The sequence below is a fragment of the Colletes latitarsis genome, chromosome 1 (genome assembly GCF_051014445.1).
Source record: "Colletes latitarsis isolate SP2378_abdomen chromosome 1, iyColLati1, whole genome shotgun sequence".
In the NCBI taxonomy this organism is placed as follows: Eukaryota; Metazoa; Arthropoda; class Insecta; order Hymenoptera; family Colletidae; genus Colletes; species Colletes latitarsis.
Window position 1 is genome coordinate 44,438,454 of NC_135134.1, and position 26,787 is coordinate 44,465,240.

The 26,787-nt window shown below is 40.6% G+C and overlaps 1 protein-coding gene across 14 annotated transcripts in view; it reads left to right on the forward strand.

Moving 5' to 3' along the window:
• The window catches only part of Dati (zinc finger protein datilografo), a 124,166-nt gene that overhangs the window by 42,019 nt on the left and 55,360 nt on the right, over nucleotides 1-26,787 (forward strand). For 12 of the 14 annotated variants that reach the window (XM_076767505.1, XM_076767435.1, XM_076767478.1 and 9 more), the window contains exon 3: nucleotides 11,364-11,694. In XM_076767505.1, coding sequence (XP_076623620.1) covers nucleotides 11,364-11,694 — 331 coding nt within the window. The remainder of the gene's footprint in view (nucleotides 1-11,363; nucleotides 11,695-26,787) is intronic. The other 2 variants (XM_076767426.1, XM_076767523.1) reach the window with 1 other exon arrangement.

A 26,787-nucleotide genomic window follows, 5' to 3' on the forward strand; every position in this document is an offset into this window, starting at 1 on the left:
CGACCGATGCGGAGACACGTCGACGATGCGGATAATATCTTACCGAAGAACTGGTCGGAGCCTAACGTGTCGCCAGCGCGACCTGGAATAAGGGTAGCCATGTCGGTATTAGAGACTTTCGTATCACCGTGCGTGGAGGGCGGGAGGGACTCTTCAGGTCGCGTGCTCGGGATTCTTCCCTGAAGATGTATGGCACCAATGAAAGCCACGGGCCGAACCACGGGCCTTGGACACCGCCTCCTGCGCCCCAACCGCTCCCGCCGCAAGCCCAGCATCAAAACCATCCCCGACCTCACCCCCACAACCATCCGAGCCACCCGTCGTACGTACCGCCGCCGTATCAGCATCCTCATCACCACTTGCCGCACGAGGTAATTATTGACGATATTCCGCAAGCCGTTCGAGCCGGCTGTCTTCCCTACAACTCCAAGAATCTTTCGAAACTCGCTAGCCCCGGAGTCGCCTGGCCTAACCGCTATCTCAGCCCCGAAATGCGTTCACGAATTCGACCTGCGTGATCCTGTTTCACGCTGACAGGGCACCGACTAGGAAAGCTGATTTCGATCGACGTCTTTTTGGTCGACCTACAAGATCGCCAGATACTGCGAGAAAGTAAAGCGCGTAGGCAGCAGACACTGCGGACGTCAGTATCGAGGGAAAACTGTTCGTCATGAGTCGCAATAATTTAATCGGTCAAAATGTCTTGGCGATTTGCAAAGTTTTTCGAAGGCGTTTCTCTAAAAAAGTAGGAAGATTTCTGGTTTCGGGATCTATAGATAAAACGTTTCTTATATGTTTTAAATAATTGAAACGTATGTTTGTTAAGTTGAATTATTTTACGTGAAAGATTGTTTGAAAAAATCAATGGGATAATCAAAGTACGCGATGCAAATGATATGAGACAAAACACAGAATCACAAAGGTTCGAGTAACATAGTATATTTTTCTTGAACTGAGATTTAGGAATTGGGGTATGTATTATTGAGATAGGGGGTACATATAAATTATTCAAGGATACTCGTATGAATACATACAGTTTTTCAGTTACGTACTTTAAATAGTGTAACTATTATGAGTGCGAATAAATATTCATACTTAAATTTCTCAATGACATTACATGACAATCTCGACATAAGATCGATCAATGTTATAGATCAATTAAAAAATATAATTTACTTTATATTAATATTTTCTAACCTTTTTCTTTTCAAAGATTTAAACAATCATGATTTTTTACCATATTAGTGCTGAAGACGCATGCAACATAATTTTCTAATTGGCCCCCCTCACCCCCGGTGGAACATGCGATGCTTGTTTGAATATTTTCAAACAAGGATAACAATTATTAAACTTCGATAATTAGTGTATAACTGAATGCTTAAATTATCTGCAACTTTCTACATGAAAAATTTTCTTACACGCCTTTCTCGATCAGTAGAGCAACCTTCAAGGGTTTCTAGATCGGAAAACACTCATCTAAGTTAATAAGCTATTAACACGTTCGCTATTACTATTCGATTAGGGAAACACGCGCTACCGATCACGCTATATTTGTAATAATTTTATTTCCCCATCGAAAAAAAAGAAAATACGGTCGTTAAAAGAATGAATAAAGTTTTATAGACATACCTCATACTTGCCCATATTCTTAGGTTATAACCATTTTTGTTACATAGAATGTCTCAATCTTTCGAATATTTCAAACATTCTGCCTCGTTCTGACTCTTATTGAGTTTTTAGATGGCACAAAAAATAGAAATCTAAGTAATTTAAATCTAGCAACTGAGAAACCAAGTAACAGTTCTGTTAGAAAATCATTCAAGAGGCAGTAGATCATCATGTGTAAACAACATGCAATGTACATACAGTATTAAATAGTACTCTTTCTAATAATTTTTTTCAATTGATTGTAAAGATTTCATTGATATAAACTGTTCAATAAAGACAGTAAACATTTATGAGTAGGATATACAATTGCTTTTCTCTTCAATTTTTCTTCAAACACAAATATAGCTATCGAGAGTACCTCTAACACGTTAAACAAAGTCATTATTGAGACATAATTTGAATATCGAAATATAATAATAAATCTAAGTTTATCGTTCCATGAAAGATCTCTTTCTCTAGTTGAAAAATGATAAAATCGTGATATTTTGAAGTAAAATATTAAATTTTTTCCATAAAAGTAACCCTTTGAATAAATCAGATAAAATATGAATATCAAAAAAGTCCTATAGCAACTGAACGAGATAATATATTTCAAAAGATGTGAGTAAAACTTTATAAAAATCAATGGAGTTTTATTGATGTTACAGTGTACATAGTTTCGGTAAAAAAACACATTTGCAATCTTCTTTTTTCAAAAAAGAATTTCGATTTTTTAAACTTGTCAAGGTGACGTATAATACATTTTGCTCTCGAATTTTTTAAATCGATTTACTCTGTTTTAATTTTAAGATACCTCACGGTGTTCTCCTAAACCTAGTTAATATTTCATTTGTTTATATGCACACAAAATTAGCAAATCGATTCTGCAATTACTCAAATTTTTTCAAAGATAATCGTCGAAACTAAATTTTAAAAAATGTGCGTTTTTGATGCACCACAGGTCATGTCTCCGCAAAGTAAACAAATAAATAAAATAGAAAATCATCGATGACTCTCGCTAAAATGGACACGTATCGTGCATAAGTGAGAAGTGGAACATGTCGAATTGCTATTAATGAAAAGTATATTTCTCGAAAAATACCTGTCTGTCAAAGTCAGGGTTCTATCGGTGGAAATTACATAAAGGTTCCGGAAAAGACTACGAGAGGGTTAGGCCTGGGTTAGAAACGGCATTAGAAACGTCCGAGTCTGCACAAGCGTGCTCACGTAGGCCTAATCGAACGATACTACGGAAGAACTTTGAGACGTTTCTCGGGACCTCTGACCCTTTTATCTGAAAACCTCGACGAATTGGCGACGCTCGTCTTTCTCGATCTCGTCAGCGGAATTAGAAGCTTCGATAGCGAAGGCGGCGTCGATCATTTAAGGGAACTACAGAGTCTGTAGTACAGACAGAGTAGAAAGCGACCGAGGCCAAGTATGTAAAGCCGTTTGTCGTTGCCCTCTTATTGGGCTAATCGAGCGCCGTTTGATCGAGGATTAGAGATTGTTAGTCTATGGCTACACGGCAAGGCGTACGCGTGATTAATATCGTAAGGGAAACCTACAACGATGACTTTAACTGCCTGTAGCACAGGTTCGTTTCCCACCCCGGGACCGAGGTGTACAATCACGGTTATAGACAGGGCAGGCGTTTCGCGAGACGAGAATCGACGGTTATTATAGCGTCGTCTAAGTGAGTTTCAAACGTGCTATTTTGACACCGACTCTGTTTAGCTGCCTGTTAACATCGACGCGTTCCCAGGGGCACCGTACGCCAGGGATTCGTCTCTCAAAGAAATTTGGATCCGACGCGTCAGCGATCGTCGCATCGTCGAGAACGACAAAGCTAACGGTCGTCGAGAAAAACAATTTACCGACACCCTTCGCCCGGAAAGACGACTATCCCGCGTCGATTGTTGCGAAATCGTTATGAAAATAACGTGTCTGCGAGTCCCGCGAATGAACGGTCGAGACAAAACCGGCGGAGCTCGGCTCGGTATCGCCCACGCGTTTCTTGTAATCGATCGTAGCGTTTCGCGTGTCGCGAAAACTTGGGGGATGAGATACGCGGAAATCTCGACTCGAGCAAAATTTCTGGCTTGCTTACTCTGCATTCGAGATACACGCCCACGAGGACGCGCGCTCTGTCCGGTGTCGCGAGTCAGGGTCGACGGAGGATCCCAGACAGGAGTGTTCGCGAATACCCTAATCACGGCGTCGTGATCGAGGGATCCAAAAAGGCTGGGTGTGATCGGCAGGTTGGTCTGTAACAGGAAACGCACGAGCAAGCAGCGGATCACGATGCCGCGATTCAGGCAGATTAAAGTCGACAATTACAGAGAGAGTGAGAGAAAGAGACACAGAGAGAAAGAGAGAGAGAGAGAGAGGCGGAGAAGGTCCACCTTTTCCTTTATAATACGGCACTATTCGCGGCCGTAGTTTAGACAGATAGGTGGGTAGGTAGGAGAATGAGTCAGGCAACGCTAGGTAGGTTAGATTGGACGTTGTCTCCGTACAGACACACGCTTACACACGTGTACGGGCAGGCCTGTGCCGCGCGTGTGTACAGAGAGGCACACATACCTTCGAGTTAATAGCACATGCGAAGTGCTAGATGGCCGACGTGCGTGGGTGGACGGAACACGTTACGTACGTATGTGTGCCATGGAGAAAAGGCATATGGTCAGCAGGTGAGACCTTTGCTTTGTGTTCCAAGTGTATAAAGTAGCCTACTTCCAGTGACCAATGTTATTCCGCTGTAATTTACTGCGCCGAGGGAGAGACAAAGGGTTGCGTTGCTCGGATCCTTCGAATCCCTTTCGAAAAACGGGGCCAACTTATCCCGGGCCTATTCGTTTCCAGGCGGAATCGAACGATCCGGCTCCAACTTGATCGAGACACTTTTCCCGTTGAATCCAATCAGGAAAAATAATTGTTGAGCGACCAACTTTTTAATCTTTAACCCTCCCAAGACGAAGACCCTGGTATTTCGTTCCAGCAGGTCCATGCGTAATTTAACTACATATTTTGGAGTAACGAAAATCCAATTTGCAGTAATATTCCTGCATGTACAAGTGGATGAAAGGTGATTCCCTATGAAGTAATAAGGAGAAAGGAAAGAAGAATATTTGTTCATTTTTGGTTTGCTTGTCGAGATAATTGACTTTAAAAATCTATGTGTTTACATTTGTAGCTGAGATATGATATTCACCTACCAACGTATATGTATATTGTGTTTGTAAACAATACTTATGCGATATTGATAAGTTACTGGATTTCAGAATGAACAAAAAGATGGATCTCGTTAATTATTTCTTGTATTATGTAGTACTAAATTACTGAGACTGATTTCCTCCCTCTCGTATGCATCCAACCAATCCAGCATTGATACCTTTTGATCGGAACATTTATTACTACATAGGTGAATAATAATTCTTTACATAGAAAATGTAAATAAGATATTCTCGTTAAAGTGTGAATTTTTAAACTCGGTTATGTTGAAAACTTAGCCGAAAATGAAAAAATTCTATTCTTTTCTTCCTTTTTACTTTTTCATAAGGAGTTACCTTTCATCCTCTTGTGATTACCATTATTTGTGACAAAGTGATTACCATTATTTATAATTCATGGTTAATCATGGAAAAACGACTTTGAAAAGTGTTGTATGCAATTAATCTCTGGTGTAGGCCTATATGGTGCAACGTGATAGTGCTTTTACCAATTACATTAACAGAAATAATTTTAAAAGGTAACTGTCTCAGGTTTGTTTACAAAACCTTTCAAATCAAACACAGTTTATATCAAAATCCATTATATCGGGATTTACAATTAGTCAAAGTGCACGCACATCCGACAGATTATCAAAGTTATTTTATCCGTTTTAAAGTAATGGATTTCAGTATAGATCGTATTTAATTAGAATGGTTTCGTAAATCAAGGTAAGACAGGTACCTTTTAAGGTTAATTCTATTGAAACAATTATCCAAAATGGTGGCACGTTGCACCTCTATGTTTGTATGTTTATATTAGATGCCTCTATTTCACGTTTATTTACATAATGATAATGATAATACCTCTTTATTATACGAAACTTACACACATTGAGAAATTAAAATCCTATGAAAAGAGGAAATTATAAATAGATGTTTGGATGTAAATGTGAAGTATACTTTATTAACGTGGACATATCTATCAACGTATCCGTAATTTCTAGTACATGGTTACTCGTGTATTTAGAAATATGTACTCGCCTAAATATACGTATACACAATAATTTGTATGTGTACGTATATATATTAAGGCATAAAAATTTTAAGGTCACTGGTATCAAGAGGAAATTCCAAAATAATCTCTTCTAACGAGTAATTGCCAATGACACGATAAATAGAGTTAATCATCTAATTGTCAGTTTCGAATTCTATGAATTATTCATATTTTCCGGTAATAAGCAAAAAACATTGTAAACACGTGTACTAGAAGGAAATCGAATACAAATACACGCGTATCTATGTAGATTGAGAATAAAGATTAAGATAAATATTAATTTTGAACTCAACTTTTTAATGTCAGACTTCAACGTTTATGTTTAAAAGAAAAGGATATATCAGTGTTTCTTACAATTAAAACAAGTCGCATTAGAATAATATTATATTATTATTCGATTTAGCGATAAAATAAATTGTTATTACAACTATAAGATATATAGAAAATCTTGTAGTTGAAGCAGAAAGTGAATAATTGATTGAAAAAGTAATTATAAAATTACAATCATCAAATAAAGAATATACAATAAGTAAAGTTCTTTTTTTAAATTGTTTTCTCAATGAAAGTCATTATTTTCTGTTGTCATGAAAATGACAACTTTGCAAACTTGGCAAAACTTCTTCCAAAATAATAAAATATAATCAATATCATATAATACTAAATGAAAATTTCAATGTTTTTGATTTCGTCTATTGGATGTTAAAAAATCTATATTGGATTAATTGGATGTTAAATCTATATTGAGCCTATAATAGATGTGGTTCCATTACCCAGATTTACCAAAACTATCAGATTTGGGTGTTCGATAGATCTGGTAGATCCAAGTCAGGAAATCTCGCCTAAAAAGCATTCGTCCCGATCGTAAGGTTCCCTTGTTAGCGAGTTATTCGATCCCACGACTTTGATTCAACTTTATTTTTTATCACTTACGTAACAATTTCTACGGGAGTAATTACATTCAGCGGTAATCAAAGGCACAGAAAATCTGTCGAAAGAGTAACGCTACGAAACTTCTGACCGAAAGGCTAAAGGATGAAGAACGAGAGCAGAGGGGTGAAACCGGAATGAGGGATGCTTCTTAGGAAATACACTGGGTGTCGCTTGATATATTTTTCCATTATTAAGGACATTAAGCCGGCGGCCCGCGGGCAAAGCAACTCTTTTCGTTTTCTTCCTCTGTTCGTTTCTTACCGCAGACACGGACGTTTCTCTCTCCGTCTCTCCTTTTTTTCTCCGCCGCGACGACGACGATAAATCAGAAAAAAAGATTCAGACCCGCCGCTATGGTTGGGCGACGGAACGCAATTTTCCGTCTGCCAGGAGATAAAAATTTGATTAATGGACGTATGGTCTTCGAGTTCGAGAAAAACCGAGGGTGCCTTTTGTGAGTCGGCGCTAGACTTAATTAGCATTCGCTCAAAAATCATGGGAATCGCCCCGAACAAGAAGCTCGCGACTCCTTCCGGCGAACGGGCGACGTTTTTCGAGAAAAATCTCGACGGTCCACTCGAGACGGTCGTTAAAAATTTGCGACTCGACTTCGCCGCCATCGAGCCGTTTCTCGTCCTCGTGGCAACCCTTGGCTACGGTTGATCGTCGCAACAACGTCTCCCCGAATCGTATCCTTTCGCGAAGAAAACGTAAGGGAAATTTCGAGGGGAAAAAATTGCGTTAGAAAACGATTAAAGGGAGGAGGCGACATCTTCGAAAAGAATATTTCCGGGCAACAGGAGTAATTTTATTCGAATCGGCGTGGAACGCGACTCGGATTGATTTGTCTCGGGCTCGAAAGAAGCGGGTCCCGGAGAAAAAACGAGGAATAAAATCGAGTCGCAGGCTCTCCCTCTCTCACGGGGATTAAGAATCAGGGATGCCCAGCGTCGAAGGTCGCCCGTCAAATATCTAACGACGTCCCGCAAAAGAAAGGGTTGAAAGTCGCGGAAACTTGAGAACCCCCCGATGACAATTTCAATTCGCTCTCTGTGCTTTTGCTCTCCGTTCTCACTTTGTCGTCCACGGTCTCCGTGTCGTCTCCGTCGCGCTCCCGGGAAGGGTAGGCGGCAGTCTAAGATTCTTAAAACTTCTCGCGAGATTTTTCGATTTTAATTACAGTTTTAACATATTTTAATAAAATCCGTAGCCCGTCTCGGCCGCGCTTCCCTCCTCAAAGTCCGTTCTAGAACACTGGCCCTCTCCCTTCTTTAATTCCGGCCAAGTTCTCAACGAGCCTCTACCGTTAACCCGTTGCCGAATCTCTCTCTTTCTCTCGACTTTTGCCAGGAACTGTACGCTCGTTTTAATGTTAACCCTTTCGTTCGTTCACCTACACCCACACCAGCCACGGGAGCAACACCTGTTCCCTCGACGAGAACCCGAAATCAAGCGTTCCTCTTCGTTCCAACCGTCCGTGCACGGCCCTTCCAACAGTTTCGCGTTTCTCCTCATCGCGTCGAGGAACACGTCGAGTACGCAACTTGCGAACGCGAGTCTATCGTGCACAAACACGTACACACGTGCCACGCGTGCGATTCGAAAAACATCGATCGGGATGGCTGCTTTCGAAAACCACGACCGACGGCCGTTGACCCCCGTTTGTGGCCAGCTGTTACGCGCTTCCTATTAAATTCGTGGAGAACCGAACTACTCACGGGTCCGATACTAGAGACCTAACCCCGGCGTGCTTCGAGTCTTTGAACGTCGAACGAAACAGATTCCCCGGGCGAAATAATGAACAAGGTTACTGTATCTCACATTGGTAAGATCGCAAATAGAATATGCATTAACGATTCGGTCAGCATCGTATCGTGTCGCTGGAGAGGGTAATAAGTTCCTCAGGGCAGTGGCCCATAGATCGGGTCAACCTATGGCGGTCACCGATCGTAACTACGAACCATTAATCACAACCGTTAGACTAACGTCGTTACAGAGTTGTAGCTGATCTTGTTGCTTTATTCAAAATTATCGTTTGGCCGAGGTTTCGTGTGCCGCCTAGACCGATCATGAACGCTCCTATCTTTCATAATGTAAGATCAATCGGTATTTATGGTTCCAGGGCGCGTATTAATCGAACCATTTTATTAGCCAATGAATATCATAACAATATTGAGTTTTCTCCGGCACCGGTAATATGAAATTTGAATATCGTGTATTATGTAAATCGTATTGCATAAATTAAGTTTTAATTCCATCTATATGCCACGTGTAAGTATACAATAGATAGAGACCGATAGAAAAAAATAATAATAGAAACGGAATTTAGAGACGGACTCGACAGTAATTTGGATCGTTTCGATGCAAAGATCCTGTTTCGCGCGGGGATTAAATCAATCCCGTGAACCGTCGCGATGTATCGAAAGAGTCCGTGTAAGTACCGAACGAATTACGTCATTCTAGCGTGAACTTTTAATTAATGGATCGCGTTAATGCCGAACGCGAAATCGGGGGAGTGAACGGCGACCCAACGCAGTCGGTGCCAACGTGTCGAATCGCGCAGAACGGCAACCAATCGTGAGTTCGCCTATGAATAACTCAAACAGCAAACGATATCGTTACGGTATATAAGCCCGTACTTTTCGATTCTCGTCGTCCCATAATTGCATGAGAAAATCATGAGGATCGCTCGAACCGTCCGCGCGCAACAAAACGGGCGAAGCTGTGGCGACTACCTATGCCCTGCAGAGCTAATCTTTAACACATGAAGCTTCTAAAACGCAAAACGCTCGTATATTTAGTATCGTGGGAAGACAAATTGAAATTTCCTTCAATTCTAAATTGCTCTACAAGTTCCTCCAAGTTCTAACTCGTTCTACGGATTTCAATTTCAGTGAACGCTCGTAGAACATCGCGGTTCTCGTCCTGTACCATCAGAAGTTAAGTTCCAGTTTCCCAATGTTCTAATTTCCTCTACACTAGTTTCGTAAAGTCCAAAATTATTCTACACTACAAATCCAAATTTTTCAGAACTTTTAGAGGATCACGATTCTTGTTTTATGTCAAAAGGAGAAGTACTCCAAGCTATACTACAGATTCCAGTTGTTCCAAACACCTGTATCAACATTAGAAACATTAGAGTCTCCATATCGCGTCACATTCTCTGTATCTTTTTTTAGTAACTTTTTTAAATCCCAATAGTTCCGAATATTTTGAGAACGTTTTTCATTCTAAATTCTTACAAGGTCTACTACTTGTTTAAAGTCTCAATTTATACTACAAATTTCAATTTTACGTAATGCTTTTAGAACATCACGATTCTTGTTCTGCATCATAAAAAGTCATTTGCTACAGTAAATACTAAAGCTTTACGTTTCTAGCTCCGAAAAATATAAATTCTCAAAAAGAGAAAACAAGTCGCGATGATGTAAAGTGTAAAATTATAAAATAATATTGAATTATAACACATACCTTACGAAGCAAAATAAAAGAAAGGATAATGTATTGACAGAAGACGTAAATTTTTGAAAAATTAATGATATTTTTATTTTAATTCGCATATATGTATGTATAATAGGTTTACAATGTTTTCTTTTATTTTAGTGTTTTAAATATGTATTAATATGTTATGATATTTTATATTTGTACACATAATATTATTACAAGCGATTTGCTTTTTTCTTTTCAAGAATTTTTTAAGAAACCTAGAACAAGCTTGGAAATACATAAAATTTTCATATAACTGAACACTGCTCTTCATGGCCAAATAAGATTCAGCTTTTGTTCTATACTAGTTAAATTTTTCTAAATTATAAGTTTCTCTATCAATTTGTTTAAATCCCAACTTATTCTACAATTTTTCGGAATGCTTCCAGAATATTATATTCTTTATTTTGCATCGCGAGAAGACAAATTCGAATTTCTTAAAGTTCAAACTCGTTCTACTACTTCCTTTAAATTCTAATTAATTTTGTAAAACCTAATAACAGTCTTCGTTCGGTATCGTAAGAACATTCAAATTTACTTCAATTCTCAGACTATTACAGCCCTCGTTCTCAAAGTTCAGATTCATTCAAACTCTAACGTTACATTAAAAATCTCAGTTTCATTGAACGCACCCATCACAAATTCGAGTATCCTACAAATCGAACATCTACACTGGTTTCCCAAAGTCCTGACTCGTTCCATCCTACAAATCTCAATTCCATCGAACTGCAAATACAAAAAACACTTCACATCGAGACAGCAGATCCCAAATTGGCTCCAGTCCAACGGTGAAATCGAATTTTCTTGTTCCCAAGTTACGGATTGCAAAAAAAAAAGTTTCGATACTCGTAAGTTTAGAAGCGATCGGATCGTTTAGAGTTCGAGAAAGGGCAGAGGTAGCGCGCGACAGCCGAGCCTCCGAAAGTCCAGGAAGCGATGGCGATCGACGAGGGTCAGTGGCGGTCGGGTCCTCCGTCGATTTGCCATCCTCCGTTGCTCAAACAAAAGTGCAGCGTACCAACTAACCCCGGCAGTTCTTCTCGCAGATCTTCATGCACAAGAGCGCGATGCAGATGCACGCGAGGGAGCTGGGCGCGGCGGGTGCACTGACGGCTCGACCCGGCGGCGGCATGGCGGGCGGACTGGCGGGCCTTGGTCCGATCGGCGTCGGTCCGGGTGGCATGATCACCGGCAACGAGGTAAAGCCGCACCAGTGCCAGCAATGCCTCAAGTCATTCTCTAGCAACCACCAGCTCGTACAGCACATTAGGGTCCACACCGGCGAGAAACCGTACAAATGCAGCTATTGCGACCGCAGGTTCAAGCAGCTCAGCCATGTACAACAACATACCCGCCTGCATACGGGTGAGTAACCGTCCTTCTCCGCCAATATGCCTCAGCGAAATCCTGCTTGCTTGGACCGGCAACGATCCCAGCCTCGAGGAATGGCTGAATTTTTCTCCGACAGTCGCGATCGATCGGGAAGGGACGATATCGCGCGAAACGAACGCTCGGAATCGCGGAATTACCGTAACACGTCCGTACAGGGACGTTCTGCTTTTAAAGAAATTCAGTTTCGAATGTTCAACCAACGACGATTTCTGCTTAGAGAGGTCCCGGTCATAACGAAGGCATACGAACACCGGTCTTGTCTGTCTTCGTTGTTTTCGATTGCAAGACAAGGAAGAACATAGAAACGCGTCGTATAGACGCTCGTGTGCCCTAGCCTTTCACGCGGTTGCAGAGATTTTTAACGGTTTGGTTCTAAAGTAAACGTAACTTGAAACAGGATCGAAGGATCTGAGTTGCAAACTTCTTTAGAAATCGAGTAAAAAATTGTTGCTTTATATTTTTAACTTATTTCTCTAGCCTCTTCAAGGATACTGACACATACGTGTACGCCTAGTATTTAAATTATTTTAAATATTACAAATGAATGTTTATAGTTAAATTTTCCAATAACACGATACGGCAGCATCGTCGTGGGTCAATATCAATTTGCATATTTGTTTATTAGGAACGAAATAATTTTGTCCTGAAGAGGTTAGAGAATTCTGCAGTTTGATGCGCGAGATATCGAGCACGAACGTTCGAAATTAGTCGCGAAAAGATTGCCCGCGGCGTAAAATCATTGATAGATCTCCGTCGCGACGAAATCGTCGCGTCCGGTACCGAGCTTAATGCATGCATTCAGTATCCCCGGGACTGATAGTAAATTCTATGAATACCTCATTGCATCGCAGCTAGTCGATAATCAATAAATTAATATACTATTATAATCTGCGCGAGCGATCGTGCGTTCCGATTGTGGCTAATTTTAATGCAGCACGCCGCGAGATTGCTCAATGCGCCTCGGCAGAACCGTGATTTCCAAGACACCGTTGACTGAACACGTTGTCGACTACGGTATCCCCGCGAGTACACGTATCTCCGGACAAGTTTCGATTTACGCGGGCCCCGAACGATCGAATTCATCGAGCCCGCCGGTTCGGCTAAGAATAGCGGCGACCGGGAGGCGAGGAACACGGACGGGGGGAGATCGGTAATAATGAGAAAATTCGACGGCAAAAGCCAGTCGGTGAGCGGGTCGCGCCCGAGTAGAAAGAATTTCATTAAGGGATAAGCGTAGTCAATCGGAAGGTATTAGCCTCGAGAAGCGATACGGTCAGCGCCGCGTACGACTTGGACCCTTGGAAAGGTCTCGGTCGTCTCGGCAGATATCTGCTTCCGGACGAGAAAAAGAAAGAAAAAAGCGAAACCTCGTCGGTATGCGAGCTATTTAATCGAAACCGGCTATCTCAATCGCAAAAGGATAACGCACGGATCCTCAAGAAAACATTCCTTTGAAATCATCCACGGGAAAATGAATTCTCCAGGGGGAGGGGGGGGGGGGGCGATCGAGTTTACCTCGCGCGTTCGTTGCGTCCGGTAAAAATTCTTCGTATCGCGTTCCACGACCGTGCCCGACGAGAGAAGAAAAAAGGCCAACATTGATTTCGCCCACGGTCGTTTCAACCCCTTCGTCTTTTTCGATGGCTACCAACAAGCAAGTAACTACTGCTCAGCCACCCCTTACATTAATAATCACCCTTCCCACGTACCGGGTTCCCGGTCTGCTCTGCTGCGGTTGGTACTTCAGCCTAACGTCGGCGTACGCGCATCTATCGCATGCATGGTTTATCGATGAAACGTTTTAAACGCCGTGCCGCACGGGGTTTTCGCGTCGGGAAAAGAATTCGCGACGATTCGATTGTTCGTGCACGTGCGCCGGTCATAATTCGTCGGAACGAAAAATAGTCTCGATTCGAGATTCCTCGTTTCGGCGTGCTGGCAAAATTCCTCATTTTCGAACGTCGGTTCGTTCCATAGTTGCATACCGGTCTACGGCGACTCAAAAATCGGCGAGCTCGCGACCGAAATTCCTTTCGAATTCCCGTGCGGCCGTTGTTTTCCCAAATGATACCGCTTCCGCGGAGCATTTGCATGCCATATTGATTTCTCGTTTCGGTGCGAGATCTCGTTGCCGCGCCGCGATTGGCCGATCGAAGTCAAAAAACGGCGGGAATTTACTGCCGTACACCGTCGCGCGTTCAAGCGCCACCCCCCTCCTCGCGGCAATAGCATAGCACGCTCGGGTTACAACAATTTCCCTCGACGGGATCGGGGAATATATATATAAATATGTATATATATACATATACATGGACGCGTATAAATATGTACGCGTATATTCGCACGCCTATAAAATTTGCAACGTATACGCATATAATTCATTAACCGAAATTCGATGGAACTCGCGCTGCTACCAGGCAAAACGAGAAACGACGGGGTGGTTAGGGAGCGCAGGGGTGGGGTGACAGTAATGGGAGTGGGAAATGCAGGCGAGGGTGGCAGAAACGAAGGATGGCGAATATAATATCGGTGAGTGTCCACGATATCGATAGCTGGTCAATAGCTGCAGCCTAGACAAATACCTGCCAAGGGTGTACAGTCCATCCTCCCCTCCAGCGCGGCGAGCGTGCGAGGGTGACTGGGCGCATGGCCAATGGGAAGTCGGCTCGCCCCACCCGGGGGGTCGCGCGCGAAAAAGCGCGGGAATTTTTCGATCGCCCGATCGCTCAATAATGGAACCGAAGTTACGCGCCGCCACCGTCGTCCGCGCACACTACCACCGTAGTAGCGGCGTTGCATCCACTCACACCCACGCGACACACGCGTACGAGGACGCACAGCAGCCTAATAAATAGCTGCACGCATTCGAGACCGTGTTGGGCGGATAGACGACAGAGTTGTTCGTACGCAATGGGCCAGAGGCTACCAAAGATTACCCCTTTGGCAACGAGGAAAACTCAATTTTCATGGGGCGAAATCTAATGATTGGTCACCCTATGCGCGCGAAATTAATCGGTTTTCCTGATCGTTACCCGCGGTGGCGTTAGCTTTTGGGAGCGCCGGCGATTCCGGTCTTCGCGCGCGAGGATTTCCGATTTTTTCACCGAACGCGATCGATTCGATGGAACCAGTGTCTCTCAAACTTCTCTAACCGCTGCTCGCTCGGAGAAAAAACATAACGAACGACGCTCCGTGGTGTAACGTTGTTGACTAGAGGTTTTCACTGTTATTTCTCATCATTTACCAATTCCAACTACAAGTTTAATGAAGTGAAAACTGAATTCTCGTTCTCAGTCTTATGAGTCCGCTAAAATAATTTATCTTTGGCTCACCCTATTCGATGTACGTATTTTTAGGACTGTAACTATTACTTTTAACTGTTATGACTAGACTATTTTCCAGAAGAGAGTGTATACTAATTACTAACGTCGGGTAAAACAATATTTTATCACTAATTACAAAATATATACTAAAAAAGATATATTATTATTTAATATTTCATCGATCCATCACTGTTTCGACTTTCATCTACCTATTTTTAAAGTTTCTTGTGAAACTTTTCCCCACTGACAGATACTTGTTATTCAAAGAAATAGGGTTTCGCGACCTTTGACATTATCCGTCGATCAATGAAATGTACTTTTTACTATGCATGCAATAACTAACAAAAATTGTTTCCGTTCTTCCGCAATATCCAGTTCCCTCCTGTATAATTACATTTTCTCACCCCGTTTGTCGACAAATTAGTATCTTTGATTTTCGTCTTATTTTGGCCTGTAGAATCTCATTATAATTATATGTGAAGCTCATTTATTTAAAATTATTAGCCTTCATTTTTTCTCTTAGTATGCAAACCGATGTAGAAATATCCAAGTAATGAGAAACTAGGGCAGCTTTGTGTTGTCAAGAATGCAAAAAATTATTAAAACGAATATATAAATATCTGAATACCCGAGTGCACGCGCGAAGGTTAATCAAACTTCGCAATGAGTGAAATTATGTCACATTCGCGAACGAACAGTTGATTCGAGGAATACCGATCCCGTATAAAAATTCGACGAAACGATAACGACGTTCTCGTTAAAAGGAGAACACTGCGAGACGAGTCCATTAATATCGATACAAACGACACAGAGGAGACGCGGTTGGAGTGGAGTCACCCCTTTCGCGACGACGGCCGCGTTTGAAAAAAGGAGCACGTCCTTCGGGGGCGAAATTGACCGGACAATTTCAAAGCCCAGTTAAGACTGCGAAAAATTGCCGTATCGTCGGCGCATGAATAAAAATTAAGTCGTCCCCTTTGAGGAAGGTGGCCTCCAGTCATCGGGCAACGCTTTTCGGAACCAGCTTGCATATTCCTATTTACGAGCCGCCCTCTAAAAAAGGCCGTGAAGTCTCGAATTCAGAGACTCCGTTTTCGTTTCTACCATCCCCCCCACCCCTACCCCTCTTCGCCCCGACATCGTTTTCCCTTTGCCAGTCAGTGGTGACCTCCTGACAGGACTGTGAAGTCTCCTCGGGCAGCGAACCAATCCTCCCGTGTTTCTTTCGCCGTCCCCGGCCGTGCTTTTTCCCTCCCTCCCCTACTTTTAATTCGCTAATTTCACCCAGTTAAGAATTTATGCGACGGAATGTCTCGCCAGACGTCTCGAGAAAAATCAAAGCAACGCAACGCGGAAAGAACGGCGCCGGCCCTTTATCACAAATGACACGGAATGAAAGATTAAACAAAAGCGGCCGTGCTTTACGCGTCTGTAAAAACTCGTTTCGAGTGGGGGGGGGAAGTGTTGGAAACAAAAACGCGAAATGTCTCGTTCGGAGCTAAATAATATTCCTTTGTTTCCTTCTTTTTTTACGACGAGCGAATCGTTCTTTTTCGAACGGCTCGATCACGAACGTAATTCGTCGATTATTTTTCCCCGTTCGACGATCGATCGGATGGAACGCGTTACCTTTCAGCAGCGTTGCTTAATTAATTCACGTAATATGAGCTAATCAATTTACCCGCACCTCGCATCGTAAATATTTTAACGGGCGATAGTAATCCTAATATTAGTATACTCGCCGCTATAGTAAATTACTCCTATATTAAAATCGATGCGATTCTGTTTCCGACGTGGAAAGGATTTTGATGCCGATACGCCCGAGAGCTCGTTGGTCTCGATCGCGTTTACCCGGAATCGAACACATTTATGCAAAGTTACAGTATATTCTGCAAAGTGTTGTTGGAACAGGCGATGAAACGCTAGCAATTTTTTAGTGTGTAAATTGAATCTTCTTAAAACAGTTTGACTCGTTCGGAACACTTTATTGCATCGTGTTTCGACCGAATATTAAACTATTTAAACATTCCACGGCGATCAAAGCATGTGAAAGCATAAGAAAATTGAATTGCAAGAACCTAAATACCTGTGTAATATAGCATTATAATTATCACTAATTTTCTACTATAAAAATATTAATGATGTTAGAAAGGTAAAATGATAACTATAATTATGTTGTCGAAATCATAATACCGAATTTAGTATCTAAAGAAAAGTATTTTTCTTAATATACTTTTCGAAATATACTGTAATTTTGAACTCTAATAAAACCTAACTTTAAAGTAACATTTATACGTGTACACTTTTCTAAATATAACGTTATATTTTTTTGGGTTATGGATAAATATTATATTATTTGCACTCCAGAGAGAACCTAAAATCGGAGAGCGAAAATGTCTAATCTCAACGATGGCTAGACAACGATCAATAATAAAAATCATAATTACGGGATTAATTTTATTCGCAGGCGGAAACTATTTAAGTTCTCGTTTAAAAAATTCATATAGTTTTCTGATTTATTCGATGTTATCGAATATTTTGGAATGCGCATAAGATAGATTACTCGCAGTCTAAATATTTGAATGTTTCTAACAGAAATAAGATAAAGTCCTCCTGTTTGATATCATTTGTGCAACTACTGATAAAATGTTGAAGGACAATCCGCAGCCGTGAAAATCGTAATTGTGCGATTTGATTTGCACAATGAAATTAGTAACCTGTGACTATCGTATTTAAAACCATTATCAAAATTTAAACTACATTTGTCATATGATTTAACAATGAATATGCACATTTGGAACAGTGGTAACTTGTTAATATAATCTGTGGCAAAATTCATTTTTATCTAAAAATTCAAAGCCAAATTTCTTTATTCTACCTATGTACTTTAATCAACGAGAGAATACACATCGTCATCAAGGTATGAACGATTATAATATTAATCTACAATATAAAAATGTAGTAAAATTAAACGCAACGAGTTCAAATAGCTACATTAATTACAAGAACACGTTTGGTTAAACCTCTTGTTCATAATTTTGCAATTTTATGATGAATTTGATTTTTAATATAGAAGCACATTGAATTGTTTCAAATTGTTCAATTGATTAACTGCATTAAGACTTTATTTTATTTGTAAAATAATATTATATTTTTCAATAATTGGTTATATGAAGCCATTTCCAGTTACACATGTATCTTAATAATAATATTAAAAAGTCAGTATCGATCCTTTGTTAAGTAATATTTGACAAAGTGAAATTCTTAGATTTAGGTAGGATTATTCGCGTGTAACAAACTACATCGCCCAATATTTTCATGACTTAGGCTAGTCCTTCGTGAACACAGCACAGACTCGATCCTGTGAAACTAAACAGATTTTCGATTAGGACAAACGTCATAAAAAATAATTATTTTATTATTACTTGTGGATTTTTCCACGGAGGAAAAGAGTCGCCTATTTCTGTTTTATGCTCTTCAAAAAATGATTTAATCGAGCTCGTAAGTCTGGAGTTGCTATCTATTTCAAAGCACTTAATACTATTTCTTTTATATGTATATGTAGATACGTCTATCTTCGCTTAAGTTTTTAGGACTCCATTGCAATATACTTGTTGGATGACTAACAGTTGCGATTATATCGTTTACATACTCTACAGAATCGCGCAGATAACGAAACCAAGTTTTCAAGCTTGATATCAATTGAAAATAAATAAAATATTTGAAAATAATGCCCGCTATTTTCAATATTCCCCGAGGAAAGGGTTCATTTCGTAAACTTGTTGCAACGAATAAAATATTTTATTTTCATAGTTCACACGCCCGACATAAAATAAAATAAACTTTACTATTCCCTATTCGAAATAATATTTCAGCCAGTCCCGTACAGAACGCGTTGAACGTAGTTCGCGAGCGTGTACGAAATGTAGGAAAACGCGAAATAACTGGTTGAATTGCTCGCCACTCGGTTTCGAAACATATAAAATTCAATGTGCTGAATTTAACACGTAATTAGCGAAAGAGTTAACTGAATTAGCCGTGAAAAAGCGACGCAAGAACGTATCCTCGAACGAGGGACTCTTACGCGCACGGGCGAAACGATCGCGTGGATCGAGAGATGCGACGCGTAACAGTCAGAAAATCCTATTCCCCGATAGCGAAGAGAAAGGCAATTAAACCGTTAAAAGGTAAAAGGTAAGGATAATTAAAAGTCAAAGATACCGTATGGTCGGTCAGAAAATTTACGCAGTCATGGCGCATATGCATAGGCCGACGGCTAGTCTATTCTAATTTTCTACGAACCCTTCCGCGGCGATGCATTTTTTCCGTGAGGGTTAATTTGAATAGGGTCCCCGGTTCTACGCGCTACGCACTTTCGGGGGATGGTTCCACGATACGCCTACGCTTTTTTACTCCTCGACCTACTCTTCTTTCATTCCAGCCTTTTTTTTCTCTTCTGCGTCTTGTCGAAACGCAACCCTGGACAATGCGGGCCGATTGTCGACTTTTTTATCCCCCCGTGGAGGCAACGTGCTAGCCTTTTTTTCCTCTCCTTTCGGGGTGGACTCGATTGATGAGGAACGTGAAAGGTCGGTTCCGGCGAACGTACGTTCGACAGCGCCGCGAAAACGCTACGTCATTTTTTTAAGGTCACCTTTCGACGATCGCGCGCGCCATTGTCGCTGTGTACGTTCGTGATCTCAGATAAGCAATCTCTCTTTCCGCGATGTTTGCTCGAAACCTTGTTGATAGATTCGCGCAAGGAGCGAGTCTATTCTGATCGAATTTTTAGTTGATCGAGATGGATGTCGATTCCTCGTTAAAAGACCGAATTATTACCTCGATAAGACTCGCTGAGAGCCGCAAGATGACCCTCACCTTCTATAATCCAAATTAAAGTTTCGAATAACAATAATATTAACATTTTTTTTACTACGACAGGATGAAATATGATTTCTGAAAAAAGTTTAAATTGAAAGGTAAATTTTAATAAATCTGAACGTCCAAATAGCACTTATAAACAGATTATTTGTGAACTGTTGTTTCAAAATCACGATTGATACATATTGATAATGAGATTAAATCGATCTTCGAAAATGTAGATAATAAAGTCATCTGATCTTTTTTCTGAAAGAATTGCTAGTTTACAAAAGAACTCTGAAATTCTCCCTAGTGGCGTACAAACAAAAACAAAAGTTTTCAAATTGTAAGATTTCTATGTTGGTAATTATAAAGGAGAAAAATAAACTACAGTACTTTGTAACTAATAAGAATTCGAAATTTACGTAAAAAAGTATTTATACGAACTTAGTTTTATCGTAAAACATAAGAAGCGAGGTGAAATACAGAAACTTATTTCTCGTAAAAACAATATTGACTCAGCTTAATCGAAACTAATTATGGATAGTTAAATACGCAACGAAATATTATTCTTACGTGAATTATTTATTACTACTATGTATAATACGTAATTATACATTTGTTCGTATACAAAATGAAGCTCTTTCTTTTAATTTTCGTATAGTTATTCATGCATCCACTGATGCAAAATAAAAGTGTTTTAAATATTTACGAAAAATTTGATATCGGTTAAGTTGGTTTGACGGAAAAAATAACCACGGGGGGCACACGGTTCTCGGAGCAACGGGAAATATTCTTTCAGTAATATTCATCGCGCTGCTAGTTTTTCAAAAGCGCGTAAAACTGCAACGCGTTCTGAGATTGTTGCCATGAGAGTGATTTTTTCTACGAGTTATCTTATCGCGCGTTACTGATATAGAATAGAATCCGAGATGCAGTCGCGAGGAATAAGTGTTCTTCAAGCTGCAAAAATCAAAATCGACGTGTACTTTTCATTGATTCAACAAGCGCTTAATTAAACCTTCAGCGTCGCACAAACGGATCGCTGTTATTATTTAAACGGCGAGGATCTCGCGCGTCGTTCGCTTAAGGGCGGACGGGCGTTTGAAAATTCTTAAAGCGACGCGACTCTTTCGGCCCATAAAATCAACGAGCCTTCACCCTTTCGCATTACTGACTTACTTTCGTGGCCCTACGGGGTCGGAAACGTGGCTGCCTAACTTTCTCGCAGGCGTGGAAAGATGTCCGACCTTTTCTGTCTCCCTGACCCCCTGTAGATGGAAATAAAGGAATGAGAAACGTTCGAGTTACGCAGTAAATAATCTTATTACTTGACTTTTTTCATTTCTATTTTTCAGCGAGTAAAGTTGCACGAGTAAAAGAATGGTTAAATATGGAAAAATATTTGCTGAAAATACGCGAACGAACTTCGAGATAGAAAAAATATTTCGCTTGTAAGGACAAGGTACACGCGCGATACGTGTAAGCGTAGCGCCAGAAGGCTGTAATCTCGCTTCATACCAGTTCTCTATCTAATGTATACTCGCATGCAGTAAACGGTCTACAAAATCTAGATTGACTTTCTAAGCTGGCACGAAAGCAAGCGACTTTTTGCACAAAATCAGGTACGATCTTCGACGAGGACTGCACGATCACGCTTCGGCCGTAGAACCGGTCTGTAGGTTAAGGATACTTCGTGCTCCTTCTCCGTGAATGCAATTATTTCGCATATACTAATTTCTTCTAGGTCGCCGTTAAATTATCATTTTTTCCCATCGGTTTTAATTATTCGTACACGACGATTTCCTCCCGACCGGTCTGGCCAGATGGAACTCGATTTTTTTCTGGAAAGCATTTTCTGGACGAAATAGAAGATAACAGATTGCGAGTTTTCAACTTTCTCAGGGCACGTTTCGAGAAATTATTCGCGAATTAAGTATTGTCTAACAATTTTGTAGCGATCTGACGCTCGATGTCGAGTTCTTCGTCTAAAGTACGCACTCTCGATAGTTATTACTGAAAAGGGTAAAGGAATTGTCTTTAACGTACAACCAGGTCATACACATACGTATAAACAACAGGGTTTTTCGCTATGAGGTTGAAAGAAATAATCCTCGAGGTAAGATTCACGAACAACGATGAGGTTAAAAGAATAAGAATTAAAGAAATTAATAAGCTTATCTGAAATGCATTTGAAAGCGTAAATTTGTCTACAAAACACCTTTATCGATTCGTTACAAATCAGTTATTTATCAGTAAAGTTATCTAATAAATTCTGATTTAGGCGCCATTAACAATTTGCCTCCTTAGTCTTGAGCTGAACTTTACTATAATCTCCTAATGGTAAAAATTTTAAAACTGTTCTAAAGATGTGTTTATAGATTATTTAAGAAAACATAAACATATTTCAAATACATAATTATATTTCCAAATCCCTTATATTCAATAGCATAAATGTATTTTCACAATAGTTTCATCGTTTCTTGTTCGTTCTGTTAATTGAAGTCAACAGCAATACCCCATCGCAGTTTCATCTCAATACACAATTATTTTAATACCAATTTTCTTTATCTATATTCCAGTATATTGTTCCTACAAAATTAGGAATTGTTTGTTTATTGTTCTTGCAAAGATAACATTTAAGACACGATTAATAAACTAGGAATTGGATCGTCGTGCTTTCGCAATAGTAATTCAAATTTAGAATTTTCTATTCGCTAGATAGTTTCTTTTTCTTCGAAATGCGACAGAACACAAGTGTAACTTTCCCTGGTGAAAAACAAACCTTCAATAATTATTAGTTACACGGTACTGACTTGAAGTGTCCTCGAGGATGGTAATTTGACAAAAATTTTGCAAGCTTCAGCCCCAAGAAAAACCATTAAAAAAAAATTATCGTCTCACGAATTTGAAGGCCGATATTTTGCACTTTTCTATGAAATCGAAATTGAATAAAATGGAATAGAACACATGTTGTGTAAAATGTTACAAGCTACAGCTCGAAGAAAAATTATCTAACGATCGTTAAGGATACTTTCTATCGTTCCGCAGAATTAAATGGTACTCTTTTCAAATTTTCTCCGTAGTGGAAGGATTCGAGAGGAGAGAGAAGATTTACGCGGACCATTTATATCGGGCAGTCGGGCCGGCGGGTCAAGAATATTGAGCACGGCCGGCCGTAAAATAAGATATAGATTTCCATCTAGTAAACTTTCTACACGGCATGTGTGGGAGGCAACGCAGAACGCCATACGGCATACGAGAACAGCTTCGGCGTCTTACGTTAGAAACTTTGGGCGCAGCCTTGTGTGCACTGCTCGAGTTATATTCTCTACACAGATACATTCATGCACGTACACACGCGTAAGTATACTTCGTGCCGAGGAACAGGCTTAAAGACTTGTGACCACTTATTAGGTCATCCCATAAGTAACGCAAATTTTCTTCTACATTTCTAAAGCGTACAACGCAACTTTTTCAACCATAAAGAATTTTTGGCTTATCGAGAAAGCTTCGTGTTAGTAGTTCTTTGACACCGAATGAAAAATTAGGGCGAAAATACATCGAGTTTTAAAATAAGTACAATGATACTGTGCGTAGCATTAAACACAATGGGAGCACGTAATTTGTTTATGGGTAAAATGATATAATTATTTTTCCTCTTGCTCTGGCGAGTGTGTCAATTCAAGATTTGAATTTTTTAATTTGCCAATAAGAACAATAATTTGAATAGAATGTAAACTCTATTTCATTGATGAGTGTCTTGGGTACTAGTGTTGGTTTTCTTCAGAATGTTGAAACTTACAACTGAAAGAAGCAGTTTTGTATAGTTATTTTTTACATAGCACGATATCCACAAACTGTATTTATGTTCCCGTGTTGATTTTTTTTCTATCGTTTCTTTTTTTGCTTCTGTAAGTTTCAAGAATAAGTGTTTCAATGGTTTACGTTCATTGGCAACGTCAAACAAGACCAACACCAGAGATAAAAACGAAAATAAATATTCCATTTCTGGCCAAACCGTTGCTGCTGTCGTTATATAAAGAGGGTACACATCTTCAATCAATACAATAAATGTAGAAAGCTTATATAATAATGTGGGAGGCCATGGTGGCAATATTACATCGTTAAGCCGTATTTATATTTAAATATTTATTCGTTTAATGTATATCTAAAATTATTCTGATATAGTCAAGGAGTGACAACAAAATACTATTTATTTATTATCTATTAAACTATGTGAAAGTGTAGTTAGAAAAAGATTGACTAAAAATCGTCCACCATTTTGGTCCATACACTGGTTCTTACAAAATATAGAATGTGATATGCATATATAAAGAAATTATCATTACACACGTTTTTTCAAAAACTTGAAAATTGTGAATGTAATTCTTCTATTATTTGTCATATCTTTAAATCTGTTCAGTCCATTTTACCTATACCTAACAATGATTTTAATTATTCTTTGTTTATAATATGATGTCGTATTCTGGCTCCTAGATTGTTAGAATCGGGAGAAACGATATCCATCAGGTTTGATCAATATAATAGTTATAGCCAGTTTCAGAACAATAAACAACTTTGCTGTGTAATTAAAAATCGGAAAGTAAAGTAATATAACGGCTTCGTTTTATTTGAATTTCAATTTAAATACAAATATAAATCATCGTTAAAAGAGAAGTCCTTACAGTAGTCCATTTTATGACTTTTCATTACAAGATAATTGGAAAATTATTCCTTTATTTCCTACTTAAAGAACGTTACAGACTTCCGAAGGAACGACATCGATGGGATAACAGCAATTCTTTAAAGACCTGCGTTTCTAGATTCCAATTATAGAAACGTAGTTGAAAAGAAAGAAGAAGTAAGAATCTCGAGGATGAAACGCAAGGGCACAGGACACAACCAAGATACCAAGAATAAAAGTAGTCGATGGAAACCTGTCGCTTCCACCCTTGGCAAACTTACAACCCTTCGTGCTTACACCTCGAACTGCGCTGAAAGAAAGGTTCGATTGGAGTTTCTTTGAACGCCAGTAAACCGAAAACGAGCTCGTCGGCTGAATCGGATAGAACTCCCGGATCCTGTCAATAGCAGATGACAGATCTCGTTTGTCTTTCACCCTGATAGCTCATTATCCACCCAGTGACCTGATTCGTGTCCTGAAACATGTTTCGTGTATTTTTAAACCTGTCTCGCGTCTATCCTCGAGCGATTTTCCCCCGTGATTTCGTGAACCGGGATCCTCGAAGCGGTTAGCGTTTACAAGACGAGAGGGTCGGCTTTCGAAATCTTGAACAAATGGCTCGCAATGAAAAATCGTAAAGACACGAGGGCCATCAGAACTTGGCTCCGGCCACTCGACAGGCCGAACGTTCGTTCTGAGACATTAATTTTTACCCCTTTTTACCCCCATCTACCTAATGACTCGGAGTCCGCTGGTTCTTCCACGGAGACGACGACAGTGGCCAGAGAAGGGAAGGAAAAAAAGGTCGCGACGAAATGCCCGTTAAGTGGCGAGAATCGTCGTCCTCGTCCTCCAAGGGGGAAAGGGTTCCAGATCTTGTCCTGCATCCAAGGGAACGATCGTTACCACTCGGACGGATGTGCCAGAACAAGGGGTCGGCGTGCCGTGTACACTCCTTCCTTCCGGTGTCTTACATAATTTCTCGTCCGTTTTTCTCCGCTCCAACCCTTCCTCCCGCGACCCCCTCGGCTCGTTTTCACCCCCTTCATAGCCGAGGAGCAGCCACACCGCCGCAACAATGGGTCTCATCAGGCATCGGGAATAAATTATGCTCGGCTAAGTCCGCCAGAAAAATGACCGAGTCCCGAAAATTAGAGCTTGTGCTCCACGGAGAACACGAAGGGAAGGAAAAAAAAAAAGGGAACGAGAGGCCGAATCGTTCCTTGAATTCTCGCTAATTAATGCCCGAGTCGATGATCTTGGCAGCCTGCACTTAGACGTTCGCGTACCCGAGGAAAGAAGCGCGAAACAAGAAATCGGTGAAAATGGGTTCGTCGGCCCCGTCGGGGCAGAAGTAAGCCACGGGAAGAAAGGGTTAACGGGAGGGAGCCTTCGGGGTCAGCGAACCTGACATGCCTCCCTCTGGGCGGTCTGAAAAAAAAGGTATCGGTCGAAAGGAATATATATAAAAAAAAAAAGAAAGAAAAGAAAAAACGATAAAGAGTTTCGGACAGGGCAGGTGAAACCGTTCGGGAGGTTAGGCGCGAGCGAGAGGGAAGATGCTACCATATGCCCGGAATAATGTTCCACCCGCGTACTATCCAACCAACCGGCGCAACGAGTTTGTTGCCATCACCGTGACCGGGAAGCTTCCCAAACATCTTTCCACGCGGAACGACGACCGCGTTACGATCGTCGGCTCTTCGACAAGGACGTATTCGGCCACGATTCGTGTCCGGGGTCTGGGATACCGAATCGAACCGAGTTACAAGAATATCGATCACGGACTGTCCGAACGTCTGCCACTCGACGATTCTCAAACACTCTCGGCACGTTTGTCCGTCATCGTCCACGAAGATATCTGGGGAAACTAGATTGCTAGACCTTGCTATTCGACGCGATTTCGCTGCTCCGGCTGAAATGGCATCGACTTAGAGGCATGCCTTCGAGCAGCGTTACTCAAAGCGCGGCGCGCGGTCTGCTAGCGAGTCACCGTTTTATCGAGCAGCGGGGCTTAGAAAACGAATATAGGGTCGGTTGTCCTGATATGGAATACTTTTTCTTATACAAGTGTTGTCACCTGCAGAACTTTTGTAAAAACTTAAATATTTTATGCTCCTTTGGCTGGTAACAGTCTTTAAAATATTATAACGGTTTAGGAAATGTTTACTTCTTTTACCGAGCTCCTCATTTTCC